At 36.1% G+C, this 18,261-nt stretch overlaps 1 protein-coding gene across 6 annotated transcripts in view; it reads right to left on the bottom strand.

Annotated features, from left to right (window-relative positions):
- The window catches only part of RAPGEF2 (Rap guanine nucleotide exchange factor 2), a 179,761-nt gene that overhangs the window by 79,357 nt on the left and 82,143 nt on the right, over positions 1-18,261 (bottom strand). For 4 of the 6 annotated variants that reach the window (XM_085058610.1, XM_085058603.1, XM_085058606.1 and 1 more), the window contains exons 5-7: positions 9,603-9,678; positions 7,283-7,450; positions 4,637-4,654 (exon numbers count right to left, since the gene is read on the bottom strand). In XM_085058610.1, the coding sequence (XP_084914736.1) occupies positions 4,637-4,654; positions 7,283-7,450; positions 9,603-9,678 (262 nt within the window). The remainder of the gene's footprint in view (positions 1-4,636; positions 4,655-7,282; positions 7,451-9,602; positions 9,679-18,261) is intronic. The other 2 variants (XM_085058604.1, XM_085058607.1) reach the window with 1 other exon arrangement.

Below are 18,261 nucleotides of genomic sequence, written 5' to 3'. Positions count from 1 at the left end.
TCTCACTTCAAAAACACACCTAATATGTATACCACAGTCACACTCTTCAGGAATTAATGCTACTGGATGTGTTCAAATATACAGACTATGAATATCTATTTAGTATTTTGTATTACTTCCCAGTGTGATGTACACATCAATCTAATTTGAAATCATGAGCAGATCATCACCATCACAGAATCATAAAAGCAGTTGCCTTTGAAATTACACACTGAATTTTGTAGATGAAGAAAAGCAACAACAAATATCCTTCCTAGTAAAAGGACACTTGCACTTGGCAATGTTAAGAACTAGCCCCTTTTTTTTTATTAATGGGACAATCAATACAGTATCTTTTATTTTCAATATGAACACTAGAAATGCTGAATAAATTATTTTATACTGTTTTGTTATTAATAGAGACAAATTTGTTTGGGCAAAGAAGCACGCATTATTTATGCAAACATGTTTAAAACTTTGCATACCATGCTACTTCCCATTAGCAACACTCTGCAAATTTAGGTGTGTACACAATTATGTTTTTCTGCTGACATTACTTAAATTACTTTGTGTCATAACCAAGCCCAGAGTGAGCCCAATTCAGTTTTTATTTAAGTCAAGCAACCTTTTTGCTTTCATTTTGCATAAGGCACATTGCAGAACCTTCTCAGCTTCCTTCCTCCTTGCTCTTCACATTTTTCCTCTATCTGGAGAAAAATCAGTTACCATAAAGTTCCAAAATTTATATATATATATATAAGATTTAGAAATTATATATAAATAGGTCCATCTACCATAACTCATATGAGCCTCTTAAGACAAAACCCTTGAGAATCCTGCACCCCAAACATTTCTTCCTAAAAGCACGCTTTTCTTGCTGTTAATGTGAATACTCATGATTGAGTCTGTTGTTTGTTTTTTGTTTTATTAAGTGATCTTGTATCAGAATGGAAGTTCTAGATATTTCTAAAAATCATCAGGAACATTAAAAGCTGCAGCTATTTACAGGCTTGAAAGATTGACAGTGTTCCTTTCAACAGATTTCTTATAGACTGAGTATCTGACAACCATTTCTACTTATTCAACTAATTTAAAACAACTGAAATTCCATAAGACAACTAAGTACGTTATGACAGTGGCATCAATTTACTATGTAAAACACAATGCACTAATATAAATACATTATATCAAGCTACATCCCAATACTGCCAAGTCCACACAATTGAAAAGCAAGCACACATGAGGTATTTCATGATCATATGGAGTGTGGTCCATGGATGGACATGCAGCAACATGTATTTCACAACATAAAATATAAACAAACATGCAGAGAAGCAATGGTATTACGCTGGTTTTTAACATTAAGCCTCATCCCAAATTATACTGGACTTCTGTAATGAAGTGTTAAAACTGAATCAACTTTTTTGAATTCTCATCTACTGTGCTAACAACCAGAAAACACTGCTTGTCATCTTATGAACTTCCACATCGTTTCAATAGCCACACACACTGAACAGAGGAAAACAACTAGGATTTTGCATCAAATTCGGGCAGAAAAGATTCATGGGGGTTTTTTTTAATCCTTCCAAAATGTAGTGAAACAATACACAACAGTTTTGTAATGTAATTTTGCAGCAAAAGAAACGAAAAGGCAAATTTATTTCATAAAACAAAACTATCTGAACATAAATTTTCAATCCAGGAATTTTAGACTCTCATCAGACAATGCAAATCCAAATGGTATCAGGGAAAAAAGGCCACTTTGCCAATGCTTTGCACTATTAGTTTTAAAAGACAGGGGCAGGAAGAAAATTTTCTATGATTTGCTACTTAATCAGTAGGCTCTTATCCTTTTTTCAAAATAGCACACCAAAAAAAAAGCTAGAAAAAACTCTCACGCTTATTTTTTCAGGGAGTCATGGCTGCAGATGAGATTTGACTCAGCAACATTAGGCATGGTTTCATTTCCAGCCCTCATCTCATTCACATTTTCAGCCAACTCCCTCAAATAAAATCCAGAAGGAATACTTGTCTGCCCTAAACACATCTCACAATGGTCCACAGCAGAGTGTGAGGATAAAATCATTCCATGCTTGTAACTAGGGGGGAAATTGGGGTCATTGATGGCACTGTGCCCACTGCTCCTTTCTTTCCAGCACTGGATAAATGGACTGTCACCTCACGTGAATCTCAAGCTGAATGGGATAAGAAAGGCTACTAAAGGCAGAGAGCCCTTTTGCAGCAATTTCAGCAGCTGGCTGTAGAAAGCCTGGCTGAGAATGCACCAGCAGCAAATTTCATAAGCCTGTTAACTAATTCAAATTTGGACAGATTCACACAGAGTAAAACAGCACACACCATCTTTCTGTTCAGGGCTATCCACAGGTGCTCCAGCGTTATTCTTACAGGCCTACCTGCATCTCATTAAATATACCTCTGTAAGCTGTGATGTTTTGCCTTTAGCAAAATAAAGACTTCAATACACACTTGTAAAACCCCACATCTCAGTTTACATACTGAGTCTAAAGAAACACAGACTATCACAAACCAAGGAGTTACAAACTACTACTTGTAAGCTCTATGCCACTAAAGAACAGCACCTTATTTCGGCCAAACTGATTTTTCCTTTATGAGCTTGTGCCAATTTACACTGAATATTTCATGCATTATACACAGAATAACCAGCTCAGCAACACTCAGACAGAGCATGACTAATGCTTCACAGATGCACTGAAGCAGCCACAAAGTTTACAGGCAGTAAGATACTACGAGAAAGTCTATCCTTTTTTAATTCACTCCACAGATGACTATTCACTTTTAAAGGTTTTTTTTTTTTTTTTAAACTAAACCAAAAAGCAAACAACAGTCTAAGGCAGAAGTAAAGCCATGTAGGTTCTGAGAATGGGCCCACACTTGTTTCAGTCAAATCATTCTAAACAGAGGCTTTGCACTGAAAATATCATGTAGCCTCAAGTATAGATACACACAGAATGGAAATCCACATTCAGGAGCTAAAATCCAATTGCTGCTATTAAGTAAGGAGGCATTAACACTAATCTTGTTAAAGATGATTTCTGACACATGAGAAGCACAAGCAAAAATTTTCTAGATTGAAGTGAGAGCAGCTCAACCTTATCAGCTTTTTTTTTTCCTGAAAAAGAACTGATCAATTTTACCAAACTATGAAAGGTGGTAAAATAGAATGTAGTTTTATCTGTGTGATAAAACACATTCATTTTATTTCCATATATGATGAAGATTCTATTTTCCTTAATCACAAATACTTGTTTAATCACAAATTAATCACAAATACTTAATCACAAATACTTGTTCCAAAAGTAACATGCACAACACTCAACATTAGATTTCACTTCAAATGGCCTTTCAAACATTAAGGTAAGCTGTTAAAATACTACAAAGTATTTCAAATTCCTACCATAATTTGAGTAGTACATTATCACTCTTCAACGTAACATTTTAGTAGCCATAGGTTACTTAGGATCAGGTCACTGAAAAACTGGGGAGCACTGATCTGAAGACAAGGAACTGGGTTCCTAGATGAAGTGTACTATACATTTTGAAGAAAGAGAACACTTCAGCCCAGAAATCACTTGCCTGTGACACTGGAAACATACTGAAATTTGAACCCTCTAAGAGCTTTAGATAAATTAATTTAGCAATGTGACACAGGAGGAACTTTTAAAATAAACACATTTCCTGATAAAAAAAACATCGGGACAATTGACCAAAGCAATGTTTGAAGAAAGGGAGAATTTTTAACCTAAAAAATTAAGTAGTTTCAATTTGTTTTCAGCTCTATCACAAGAGATTTCTCAAGCATAAAAGTGAGGACATTTAACATTTTGGTAATACACATTTTTGTCAAACATTGCATCTGATGGATGTTCAGAGTTTATGTACTTTGGCATTGACAAGTGCAATTGCAAATGCCACTTAAGTTTAAATGATGCCACTCAGATCTTCAGATCATTTTGAGTGCATTTGAGGTCTGATATCAGGAAAAACTTCCATATTTTGTTTGGTTTGGTACCATTCCAAGACACTTGACTTATTCAGGCACCCTCTCCCTAGGCTGGCAAGCCTGTGTTTCAGATAATGGCCATTTAAACATACTTTGCCTAACAAATCCAGCCTCTATATACTCAGTCAACAGAAACCATCAGAATGGAAGTCAAGCAAGAAACAACCATGGCAAAGCCTTTTTTTGTTTCTTTAGTGTTCATCTTGTCACACTCCATTTCCCCATTTTACTGACATAGAGGTACTAAACAGTGATAGGGGGCCAATTTTTGAAGTCAAAATCAAAGATTAGATGCTCTGTGTCATGAAGGAGATACCAGAGTAAAGTGTCTGCCAAACACTAAATATTTGATATAAGCCCTTAGTTTATAGTTCTCATTTCCTACAAATCACAGGACATCAAAGCAAGGAAGGTCAATCAAGCTGGGCAAGAGACATTGTGCTGTCAGTAAATTTTACCTTTATGTAAGTATTTTTATATCATACTGAGACTGCTGAACTCACAAAGCAAAGGCTACAAGGCAATTTTAGTCAAAATGTTGCATCACTATTATGGTATCACACTGCAAACCCACAAGTAAATTGTTAGTGGACCATACACAGTAAGTTACAATACCTGAGGTTTAGTGCATTCCTGTGAGCCAAAATGAAATGAATGCCATATAGGAGGAAAGGAAAAGATGAACATTATCAGACATGCCATAGTACATTCCACCACTATGTAGATAATGTCAAAATTATGTTAATGAGGGTCCACCATCCCATAAGCCATAAGTTGGCCCTACTGCAGAAAGCCATGCTGCAACTGAGAGCACTGCATTTAATTTTCAGTTCTTGAAAAGCACACCATGCATCTGCATTTCATCTCTACATTTCACTCTGTGCTTTTACAATATAGAAAACTTTCTTCAGAAAATCCTGTTTGAACTTTCTGAAGAAAAGAAACTACTGAAAATAAAGCATAATAATTTATCAACAGCAAAAATAATAATTCTACATGCTAACTATGGAATTAGGGTAAAACAGAATATAAGAAAATTGCACATTGTGAAGATTTTGAGGATACTATCAAAGCCGCTTTATTACTTTGAATCCCATGTACAAAACACCTAAACTAGAATACAACCACATGGAAGAGCCAACTTGAAAACAAATATATCATATGAATCCTTTTTTCAATTAATTTAATTCTTCCATTTTTTTTAATCAAAATTAAAAAGTAGAAACAAAGATGACACCCTGACAGATGCTGACCAAAGAATGGATGGGCAAAAAGTCCACAAGATATGTGCTATATTATGTCTTGAATTCCTATGTGTTTTGGAAAAATTCTGCTTTTTTCAGCCAATTTTCCAAGAAATTAAGACCAAAAAAATGAGGTCAACAGACATAAAATAGAAAGGGCGAAAAGACAACACAGCCTGTAACATGTATGGTTAAAGCAATAGAAATAACATTGCTAGAAGTGAATGAGAGAATAATGTCTACAAGATCACCAAATACTGTAAAAATAGGAGGAAATGGACCAGCAGGAAGAGTCTTAACTACATTTTGAAACTCATTTGAGCTTATTTGACTCTATTTACCTTGAAAAACATAATAAAGCCAGCCATATGCATTATATTACACTTTGAAAAGCAATATTTGACTGTAATTATTGTCAATTTTACAGTTTATTTGGCAATCTCTTCCATCTTAATATGAAATCTTGCTTGCAATGGATTTCCCAGCACATATACAAAACCATTATGAACTTGCACGACAGAATAGCACACGATGGATTTTTGCTTTTAGTACCAGTTAAGCTTACAAAAACTCATCAGGCACACCTAAAGTGAAATTTATACAACAGGCAAGGACCTATGAATGCAAATGGCACTATGTAATCTAAATACTGCCCTTCTAGAGTTAGGTACAAATCAGACTACGACTGCTAAGCACAACATACACATCTAAATAATATGAACAAAAGTAATTATTTCTGTAGTTCCTACAAAGTACAATACCACTTTTTTTTTTTTTTTTTTGCAAAAGCAGGCCAGTAAAATGATTTATCTTCAAACCAAGTGAACTGGCTCAATTCACATTAAATTTAGAGACAATTAAAACTGCACTGAAAATTAAACCATTAAAAGCTGTTGTATAAACAAAACCAAACTGTTGGCATAAAATGTAATTACTCAACTCATGAGGAAAAGCCTATATAATTAACAGATGTAATCAAACATCTACACACTTATAGACACACACTGAATATACAGTGAACTGGCAAACAAGTCAAGGAATTTAGGATAAAGAAGGAAAAATTGAAAAAGATAACAACTGCATTGTACCAAAGATGGCATTTTAAAAACACCAAAGCTCTCATCCTGAAAATTTATATGCATATGGCTTACATTGTACAAAATTCAGCCCAATTAACTCAATGAGATTAAATATGCACAAAGTCATTTATGCCCATGCCTTTATGGTTCTACCAGATTCAGGGCTTAAACAAATAAATGAGAGCCAAAGACAGCTTTTCCAGTATTTTGCTCACAGCTGAAATCAATACCAAACAAGCATATTAATCTAATACAGTTTTTCTCAACCTAAAAGCCATATAAAATATTTTGTAGAATAAGTTTTAATTATTAGTTTCTTTTCATTTCAAGAGAAAGTCTGGAAACATCCATAGGTTCCCCCTCTCACCCACAAAAGCAATCAAGTTAAATGACCAAATTATTTCCTTGATGATGGGCCAACTCTACAGCTCACTAAAACCCAAGTATAAAGGGAAAACACCAGCAAAAGTTGATTTAAGTTTTACATTTAAGTTCTGGATTCCAAAAAGAAATGACAGATTTAATCCAAATTGCTGTACTGCAATGCAGCACAGGCGTTTTCAGGCAACACCTGTTATCACATACATGAATGAGTGCTTCACTAACTGACCTTTTAACACAGCACACTAAACTAATTCTGTTGTAACTTAATGCTAAAAGGAAATGCAAACTGTATTTCCTTCACAGTTTCCCATAATGATTGGAACATTAAAAAATAATACATGACATTCACGGTCATGAGAAACACACTTTCAACTGTGAACTAAGATGCGAGCTGCACACATGTTCACGCACTGATGGAGCCACATTCACAGTACTTGGAAGGGAAACCTCCCCACAGAAGCACACTTCGAAGATACCAGTGAGTTTTGATTGTGTTATTTACAGCAGTTCTCCTGTTTAAGCATTTTTGTGAACCATAAATACAGACAGCTTACCGTATGGTAGCCTCTAGGTAGAGGTGGCTTCCCCACAGGATATGGGTCAACAGTATCAATAATTGTTTGCCGCTCCCCTTTCTGGTTGATTTTCCTAAATCTTCTTCGGGATTGCCTGTGAGACGCTTGACGCTGAAAATATTCCTCATTTTCTTCCATGTAATCAACCTACAACAGATGCAAGAGAGTGTGTCTTTTCCCACAAGAGAGAAAAATGTTTCTTCTTGTTTGAAACACAAGAAATCCTATTTTTAAGGATTTAAAACAGCAGCTAGTTTTGAATTTCCTGCATTTTCAGCACTAAGTGTGAAGGCACTACTAAAAAAAATATAACAACATTTGTATGAAAAGCAACGCTGAATATGATTGCTTTTCAAAAACAACAGAAGAAAAATTCTCCCTTCCTCACCCCTTTCTTACATTTGCACAAACATTTCACCAATCAATACATTACAGAAAGAAAACTGGTATGAGAGAACACTTGCCTGTTTCCCTACCAATATCTATTCAGCATCTTCCCTAACCAATCTCTGGCAAAAGCTTCACTCTTCAACAGGCAGCACGGGTTTTATTACTTCAAATATTTTGAAGACATAAAAGAAGAATTTCTAATACAGCGGATTTACATTTAAAAAATTACTTCCAAACAACAAAGGGGAGAATAAAAAATACCTATTTGTTATAAGCTAATATAATATTGGTCTTCTCAGTTTCACTGCCTACAGATTTTGAAGACTACATTACTATGCAACAGTATGCTGCAGTGAAAATATTGAACTAATAGTTCTGGTTTTCCCAAAAGACAATGATCTTTTTGCAGGAATTTGGCTGAAAATCAACATTTCTTCTATGTTCACCCTACTAGTAGAAACCTTATTCAAGACTAACAAGGAAATGAGGAAAAAAATCACAGCTTTCAGCATTGGCTATATAGCAGGGCTCAGTTAACTCATGTTATTCAATTCCATCTTCCAGAACGAGAAATGATCTTAAGAGGCACCTTGCAAGGTTCCTGCATATTTTTCAACACAGGAAAGAAACATTAGTCAAAATACTCCTGTGAATTTGCAGCTTATCTGTGTCAGAAGTGTCACATATCAGTCAGCTCATGTCACTAAGTACAGCTTTCAGTGCAGCAACACGAAGGGAGGAGCACAGTCCCTGGTTCACCAGAAGAGCAGGCAATGCCTACTCCCCTGCATGGAGTATCTATTTCACATCTGACATAGTCACACTCACACACTACTACAGCTCCTGTGTGCCCAGCAAACTCTGGGGATAAGATTCTCTCTATTCCAAGTGCAATTATTCGTTTGAAAGCCGGACTGAATTTAAGTGCACAATTTCAGCTTTCCAAAACTGTAGCAGTTACATTTTTTTTGTAAACACATGCCTCTGACACAACTTTATCCATCAGTCCAGAAAATCTCTTGTTGTTCAGTCATCTCCTTTCCCTATGCCTATCTTTATATCACTCTTCCATATAATTTATCAAGGAATGCACATGAAGCATAGACAGACATTCATACAGCTACAAGCAATGAAATTGTATGCTTCTAGGGAACAAAACTGGGACAACAAACTGTTTCCTGAACTTATGGTCAGATGTAAGTACACAAACTGGTAACAAACAAGTATAAATCCAAAGTAATACTACAATTTCCACAAGTTTTATAGAAACTGTTACTTTTTAGGAAAGAAATTATTAGTGTCATAGTCTATATTTAAGCTATCTATATACGGCTTAGATGATTGTCATGCCTGTATTATGAACTTATCTGTACCTCAGGGATAGAGAGAAAAAAAAAATTAGCCCATTGATTCTGCATTTGTTCAGATGATGCACCCTGAGATGACAAGTAAAACTTTTGAGCCTGTGAACCCTCGGAGACAATGTTCTGCCACTGGATGCTGCTTACAAAATACCCTTCCCTTCACCCAGGAAGGCTGGCAGAACTTAAAAATGTTCAAATTTGCTCTTAAAAACCTCAGATGGCTGAGATTAAATTTAATTCAGTCAAACATTAATTACTTAAGGTAACCTGAGATGAATGCTTTAAAGCATCTGTGTTTACCTATAATAATAAAGCTGCTTCAAAAAAAGAAAAAAAACCCACAAACTATTCTGCTAGCACAAGAAAACTTTAGTTTTACAAGACATCTGCAAAAGTAAATGTAACAACAATATAAATGATAGGTATGACATATTTATTAAAACATCATGTGCAAACAAGAAAGCTCTTAATTCTTATTGGAAGCTGAAGTGTTACCAAAGCTGGTCTGTAAAATTTGAAAGCAACTGAGTGAAAAATATTCTTACCACAATCATTTCCGATGGCTCTAGAACAATGCATTCACATCCACGTCTGAAGCTGCCAGCAGAACGCTTGCCAAAACTGAAAACCGAAGATATTTCAGTTAGAAATCAGATCTGTAACACAATTCATAAGCATATTTATATCTTGTCAAGATATGGTAAAGCAGAGAAAAAATATACATACCTGTGCACAATACAAGTTTCACGCATATGTCCTTTGACAATTAACTGATACCCAAGGACACTAAGAGATGTCTATTTTGTATTTACATAATAGTTCCCTAAGAGTATTTGCTAAATAAGTTTATTAACACAAAAACAGGTGTCAATCAAGAGCTGTCTACTGAAGAGGCACAGTCGATTCTGCACTGCATTACAGAGTTTAATCTAGTATCTTCTGACATTACAGTATTAAGTTTCCTAAGCTATCTGCATTTCTTTAACGAAAGCTAACTGGCCTACCAAGGAAAGAATTAAAAGGCTGATCAACTTCAATTAGCTCTTTTCTACTTAAAATAAATTAATGAAATAAGGAATGTAAGTGTATTCCCAAATTGAATAGATGAGGACAAAAGGTTGTTCTGCCCTTTCATGAGATATTCTCATCATAGTGTAATAATTAAACATGATACTATTTTGTTTCCTGTAGGAAAAAGCTGAAAGGTTTTTTTTTTTTTTTCAATTTTGCTTTCTGGAGTGCTCTGCCTGCATTAGATGAATGTGTGCACTTGCAGGGTTCACTGCAAAGAATCCTCAAAGGGCAGATGTAAAGGTGGAATGCACAGAACCACTACATAATGCAGTGAAACCCAGGATCTTTGTAGCTAGACCCTTAATCATACACCATTGGAGTGGAAGAAAGGCAGCCAGCTAAAGTTTGTTTCTGGGGTGTGTGATTCCTCCTCTGGGTGAGAATGCCTGGTCAATGCCAGACCTTTCCCATCACAGACTGGAAGGCAGGACAGATATCAAAATGACTGGAACTTCTGGACCCCTCTTCAAGTTTGCTGTAACCAATGCACCCTAAAATAGCTGACAGCCAATATAACTATTTGGCCTTTCCCTTTCTCCCACTTGGCACTGTGCAACAGTCGTGGGAAACCTTCCTGGCTGAAGCCCACAGGGCAACAGCTTGAAAAACAAACTGAACTCCATAAAATTGTACCATCTGAGTTTTTACCAGTCCTGGAATGTGGCAACACACTGAAGCTACAATGTTTGTCAAAGATAACTTTTTAAAGCTTTATTTCCTAATTCACAAACTGCAGTTCACACACCATTCGGAACAGTCTGTCTGGGCAGTTCCTATCTATGCTCCTGTCCCGCCTGGTGATTAGTAGAAATGAACAATTTAACTTGCTACCCCAAAGGCTAATCTCTTGACAACAGCACATTTATAGGCTCAAAAAGAAGGCAGTCAGATATTGAAAAGAAATGCCAGCTGTGCTTATTCATCAAAATAATAATCGCATTTAATGGTACATGGGACTTCTACAATAGAAAAAAATTTTCCAGAATACTAAGCCTCTTGAAAAGAAGTATTCAATAAAGAAGTCTGTGGACAAAATGCTTATTTTCCTAGAGGCAAACACATGCTTCATCCTACAGTCCAGCAACAAAACACAGGGTTCTTTACTCTACAATACCACCTTGAATTTTATACAGTTCCAACTACTCTTAAAGACACGATAAAATGAAGCCATTGTACTGATTCATTCGACTGTTGCAGAAGTGTCAAACTTATTTTCTCGGCCAATAACCTGATTCATACCACAGTTTTTCCTTAAAAACAGAAAGCAGGAGTAAAAGGAGAAAGTAAATCAACTCATTGATTGAAAAACAAAAATGCAAAAAGTGGTGATTAGGAAGTCAGCTTATTTGATATTCTAGTTGGAAACAATCAGAAATATTCTCTTTCCACTTAGAAAACCCATATTGCTGTATTTTTTTGCCAACACATTTTTGTAGCCTCAGAGCAAGCACTCATTTCAACAGAAAATGCATATACACTTTTCCACTCCACCATTTCTTCTTCTGTTATTACTGTCTGTATCAACTTTAAACTTCTGTCTGTTGCTAATCACTGCTGACATGCAAAAGTTTCAAGCTTTAGCAAACACAGTAAAAACAAAAAGTTGTGTGTTTTGGATGTGCTTTCCTATTCTTGAATAACTTGTTTATGTTTCACCTTTTAGCACCAGAGAACAGGTAGTCAACACATTAAGACAGAAGGCATGAATTCAGTTCCTATTAAGAGAATCCTCAACTTCTGCCCCCAGTAACACACTGGTTCTCACAGCAAATAACTATGCCATTCCTGGACTATTCAGACTCCTATGACAGCATGAAATTTATCAGAGCAGACAGTGCATCACATGTATATATTATCTTTGAACAAAGATCACAAGGCACTTCAGGCTGCAAACCAACTCTCTAAACTTTGTGAAGTACCATAACAATGAAGACAAGTAAATCAAGGCGTAAGAAAGTTAAATGACTTTACAAGTGTTGCAGTTCTCAGATTTTCAGTTCTCACACCAGCTAAACCTCCTGACTTCCAATCTCTGCTGAAAATTCATCACCAGTGAGGAACTCACATAATCAATGAAAATTCAGGAACTCTCTTGTTACTGTCCACTACATCTGGTCACTTCAGAATTGTCCATCTCTGACTGTGGTAGAACATCCACCACAGTATTGCATGCCATCTCTTGCAGAACCACACTTGAACACAGGTTTTTGTTTGACATGCAACTCTGATAGACAACTGGCATCTTGGGGTATTGCTAATCCTGCTAAGGCTGACATCTAAGTCAGTAAATTGTATCTGAATTAATTTATCAGAATTTCCCACAAGAGCAAAACCAAAATACCAATAAAAAAGTACTTCAGTGACACTCTTCTCCAAAATCCCTAGCTGCAGTAACTAGCCACTCAGTAGAGGAAGCCACCATACAAACTCGATTTAATTGAAAACAAGTTATTTGAAATATTACCATACAATAAGAAGCAGCAAATACCCAACACATGATACAGCCTGTTTACTGAGTTGATAAAAAAGCCCAAACTTCAAAGCCTTTTATAAACTTTTTCATTATGAGAATATGAGGCAGTGGAACAGGTTGCCCAGAGAAGCTGTGGGTGCCCCATCCCTGGAATTGTTCAAAACCAGGTTAGATGGGGCTCTGAGCAAGCTGGTCAAGTGAAAGGTGTCCCTGCCCTTGGCAAGGGGCTTAGAACCCAAACCATTCGTGATTCTCTGAAATACCAGCAGAACAACTACATACAAGAGACCACAAGCAGGCATGTAAGGTGGCTTGAGGGATGTTAGATATCGGACAGAAACAGTACCAAGCAAATAAATTTAGCAGAAGGGCTGATAGATTATCTTCTTAATATCAGCTCTATTTCAGTAACTCTGACTAAACAATGTTCTTTACAAAATTTTGATGCCAGACTTGCCACAGCAAGTGAGTTTGACTACCCAGATTTCTCACAAAATAGTCTACATGAGTAATGACTAGCTAAAGTGCAATGTAGAAAGCCTTTATTAGCAGGTTTCAATAGATAAGGGATGTGACAAATTTACTCCTTCCCTTACTGCAGTGTGAGATAAGCCTGTGCATATAGAGAGCTTAAGCTTAAAACCCATTTTTGTTTTTATAGTGCAGTAGAGAATTTTACATTATATTCACTTCATATTTGGTTGTATCATACCATTCCTTAATCATTTAAATCAAAATTGTCTTATCAAGCCTTATTAATTTCAACTCCCTGTTTGCAACTATTAAGTCAATGTTACACCCGAAAGAATCACCTCTTTGCAACTACTTTCTCTAAATTCCTGATGTTCATAAGAGAATTTCACCAAAGGAAGCTAAGGCAGTTTAAGTTATCTTTTCAACTGTAGCTGTCAATATGGAAAGCAGAGGTTATAACACTAATTTAGAAAGCCAGAAGGGGGCTACCTCACCTAAATTCCCCAGAGAACCTTCTTTTGCAGCAGCTTTACCAACACTTTTCTTTCCTGCTACCACATAAGCTCTGAGTTGAGTTTCCCTGAGTGTTAAACTTCACAGATGCTCTCCTCAGCACCTGTCCTAAAGATAATTTCACTTCTGGAGTCCTTTTCTACCACAGCACTTGTATTCCCATAAGGATATGATGGGAATCATATGTGAATATGTAATGTGAATATAAACTTACTTTAATTAAAAAAAAAAAAACTCCAAATGAACCAAAACCAAACCCAGACACAGTCAACTACTTAAAGATATACAAAACAGTATTATTTACAAGAATCCACTTTCCAGTAGACAGCTAGGTATTTTCCCCAAGCAACTTGCCCATAACTATACTATACAATAACTACACCATACCTTTAAACAACTGACAAAAGTCTAATTTCCCACTTGACTATTCAAAAGCATTATTTCCAAATAAAGCAATTAGTATTAAAAAAACCTTTTTCTCACTATGTGTATTAAAAGCAGGTATTTAAACCCATGTAAGTAATTTACAATTTCATTTGCATTTTAATATGTTCTTAAATTGAATCTACACTGATCAGAGATGACAGTTCCCTTATCCATAAGTGTATCTTACTACATACATATCTCAGCTTACAACTTGTTATACCGAAAACATACACAGCTGGCAAAACTACAGAGGTTTCAGTTTTCAGGTTTCATGCTTGTTAACAGAAGTCAAGTTTTAAGTGAAAGTTAAAGGTTTCCATATTTCCCAAGTTTACACTCTCAGTTTTCATTTTAAAAGAACTTTACTGTTCTAAAACTACAGTAGTACAAATATATCAGCAGATAACAAACAACAAGAGAATAATTTAGGATCACTGTCTGCACATTTATTCCCCTTCAAATTTAACAGATTTACTAATAAAACAAAACAACAAAGTACTTCAATTAAATGTAACATCTAAAGCCACAAGCAACACATGAATTTTTATAAGCACTTACAAATAGAGACAGCCAAAAACTTGCAGGTGTTGAGGTGATTTGTTCTATTCTTTCTCTCATCATCATGACATTGGAGGACGCGGCAGTTTTCTCCAGACATGACCCATCCATTTCCCCAGGTCCCCAGACATTCTCGCACACACAGATGCTCTTTTCAAAGCTCACAGGAGAGGCAGCAGCTACTGAACAGGGAATGTTTCTCTATCAGCATTCAGCCCTGTCCCCTCACCCTGGGCCTCCACATTCCTGTTTTCACATCAACCCAGCTCCCAAATGGAAAGTTATTTCTCAGCACTGGAATGTAAATGCATTCATCAAAAGTGATGCAGAATCTGAAGAAAACTTCACAACACCAAAGAAAGGGTTTTCACTGTGAAGTCCTTTTCTTTCTTCCTCTTAAAGATCAAAGATCACTCACAGAAAACTCAATTTCACTACAGACAATTATTTTGCAAAAGGGATACACAAAAATTTAGTGTTTCCTCTACAATGTAATCTTAATTTTTATTTCTTTTGATGTTCCCTACACTATATTAGCTTAAGGTCTTAGTAAAACTATTTTTAAGTCTCACAAAGAAAGCTCCACAAAGTATGGTCATCTCTATCATGCATATTCTTCAGCACGTAATACTATTATAGTATTATGTATATGTAAATGCAGTATTTTGAACAAAGCTGCAGGCTGAGAATAAAATTAATTGACATTTCCTCTGAATCAAAAATCATAATCTATTCAGACATACTGTAATGAAAGGAAAAATACAAGTAGCAAATTTTCATGTTTCTCAAGTACTCAGGATTTTCCAGGGTATGGGTATGCAAGTTCCATACATATTTTACTTTTTTTTAATAACAAAATTCACAACATAATTGAAGTAGGAATGTCATGCATGAATACTGCAATGATTTATGCCAAAACTCTAGAAATCAGATATTCAAAACCTTTCTTTGTTCTAAGTTTTCAAATGGGATGTACAATGGGTTTAAGATCACTGCTGTGCAATATTTGCCAATGCAGAACATCTAAATATACCTGGAGATTAAAGTAAACATTATCCCTCTCCCACCTTCACTGCAACCAATCCTTATCTGTTCAAGGCTGTACATGAATAAATCCATAAGCACAAGGCTATGCACAGTTCAGTTTAGTTTCTCAAGCTTTTAACATATTCATGATAAAAATGGATCTTAAGTTACATAAACCGAATACTTCAAAGCTCTTTTTGTGAGAATTACATTGCTTCAGTTGACATCTACATTTAGGAGAATCACAGAAAACTACCAAAATGAAATACAGAGTTATTGCATGAAGCATATTTAGAATTTAAATTTATCCAAGTCAAAGTGTCTTCATTTGCTCTTAGGTAGCCCTGACCCTGAAAATGCTATTATTGCCACCACCATTCACATTCAAGTACTCTCTACAGCATTTCTAATCTCCCCTGTATCCTCCAGTTCTCAGTATCAGAGCAGAGAGGAGTCTCCATTCCACTGGATGGATCATGTACTGCATGTCCCAACTGCACACACCACTTCCTCACAGCACAGCCACCTGCTTTCAGTCACTGCATCAATTATTATCTGATGATACAGAAGCAAGCAGGAGCAGAATGTCTAGTCTCCAAAAAATCCCAAAATCAAATCTTGATGTAATAATCAACATTCAGCTTCCAAAAACATCACACTGATAGTTAGCTAGATTTAATTCTAAAGCAAACCAGCCACACTGAATTCCCTGATGAAATACAGAGCAGTAGATGTCTACATGGGAAACAAAATGGAGACTATTTTCTATCTGCCATTTAGACAGGTAATAAGGGATTCAGTTAAGTTTCTCCTTATGCATCTTTTTCACTAAAACCCACCATATTTCATTTTGGTATGTCCAGATTAGAATGAAAAGCATCAGTCTCTCCATATGGTTTATTCTAGCCAAGCTAGCTCTAGCTGGGTTTCACATCAATGGACTCTGAAACCCAGACCTCCACCCGACTCATCCATGCCAGGCATGAAATAGAAGAAAGCTACAATTAAGAAGCTCATACACACGCACAAGCCATTCCCAGGAGAATGCTTAAGTGTTCTTCTGATGAAAACTAAATTTGGTGTGGCCATTTTCTGACCCCTCAGAAAAAAAGACAGAGCCCTTCATGCATGCAGAGCCACTCTAACGTGAACAGCACTCCGCTGGGATGATGCAAGCAGGGAAGGCAGCAGTGGGCTTCTCCACACTTAGAGATGCACTCTGGAAACTATGAAAGCAAGAGCTTGTCAACTAAAAGACAAGGGATCATTACACAGAACATCAAATTATCTGATAATATAGGCTGACTTCTCTGATTCTCATTTGAATTAGTGCCTGTCTTTTAGGAAAAGCAAGTAAAGATGCAAGGGAAGCCCAAGCCGCTTTTGACTTGTAATAACTCCTCCTTTTAATAAAAATGTAGTGGTCATCTGCATATCAAAATAATAACTAGATTAGCTTTTTTCTTCTTTTAACCTATTTAATTCCTACAATGTTATTCTATCTATAGAATTAATTTTTTCAGCAAGAGCAATAGCTGCTTTACAGAAATGCTTTTCAGTTGAAAGGAAAATTGAGATGCCAGCAAGTGGAATACAAGTTGAAGAGGCATTTGCAGACCTGTCACTACTTGCAAATCCCGGAGACATGAGCTCACTGAATACCATGGATAAGGATGATTAGGCTTATCCAATGTCATATGATAGCTTAGATGTTTACAGCCTCAGATACAACAGCTCATGTGTCAGGGAAGGGACTGACTTGCGATATCACAGCTAAGTACACGCCACTTAATAATACCTGGGAGGAGTGTTTCACAGGAGAAAAAAGCCTCAGACATCACTGCAGCTCCTTGCTTGACTTGGGACCCAAACCACCCACTGTGGCTGTGGGGGAAGAGGAATCATGGTGCCAAGGATAATAACCCTGATGCTGCAGCAGGAGGGTGCAAAGAACCCAGCAAGCCTGACAGAGAGAATGCCTGATGACTAACCAGACCATACTAAAATTATAGAATAAGCACATTTATAGTAAATTAATGCTTTAAATAATTCCTGCTAAAAATGTGTAGAAGTTAATTTAAACTCCAGCTGAAAACTTTAGTAAACGTCATCAGTATTTTGAACATTTTTAGTAAGCATCCTTACTAGATGACAGACTGTGGTGCTTTATCTACATAATACTCATAGGGATTGAATTCTTAAGCAAATGCAACCCAGATCAGAGGTTGCATTAATCTGCTAATTTATAACTGACTACTGAAAGCACTTCAAAAGAAGTTCCTGAAAACCCACAGTGAATAATTTGAAATTAGCTAGATTCTGGAGGTTTCCTTCCATAGTCATGACTGCTTCGCCTCAGTCAACCCTGAAACATATGCTTTATGATCCTCACTCAGCTTTTCTTTTAGAACAGACTACTGTTTTGAAAAGTGAGGATCATTTTAAAATTTTACCTGGTTACAAGAGTGAGTATGGTAGTAAGTTTGACTAGTTTAGGTAAAAAAAGCAATTATGTGAGGTTTCACACTTGTTGCTTTTCACTTCACCTTTTCATCTTGTTGCATTAAAACTAAAATATTAAGTTGAAAAATGGTTAAATACTAAACAAAAGAAACATGTTCATGGCATTTTCTTGTTGAATTCAAGATCTATGTTCATAA

The sequence above is a fragment of the Lichenostomus cassidix genome, chromosome 4 (genome assembly GCF_008360975.1).
Source record: "Lichenostomus cassidix isolate B80296 chromosome 4, HeHo_3.0, whole genome shotgun sequence".
NCBI lineage: Eukaryota > Metazoa > Chordata > Aves > Passeriformes > Meliphagidae > Lichenostomus > Lichenostomus cassidix.
This window is presented reverse-complemented; position numbering and strand designations above follow the sequence as displayed.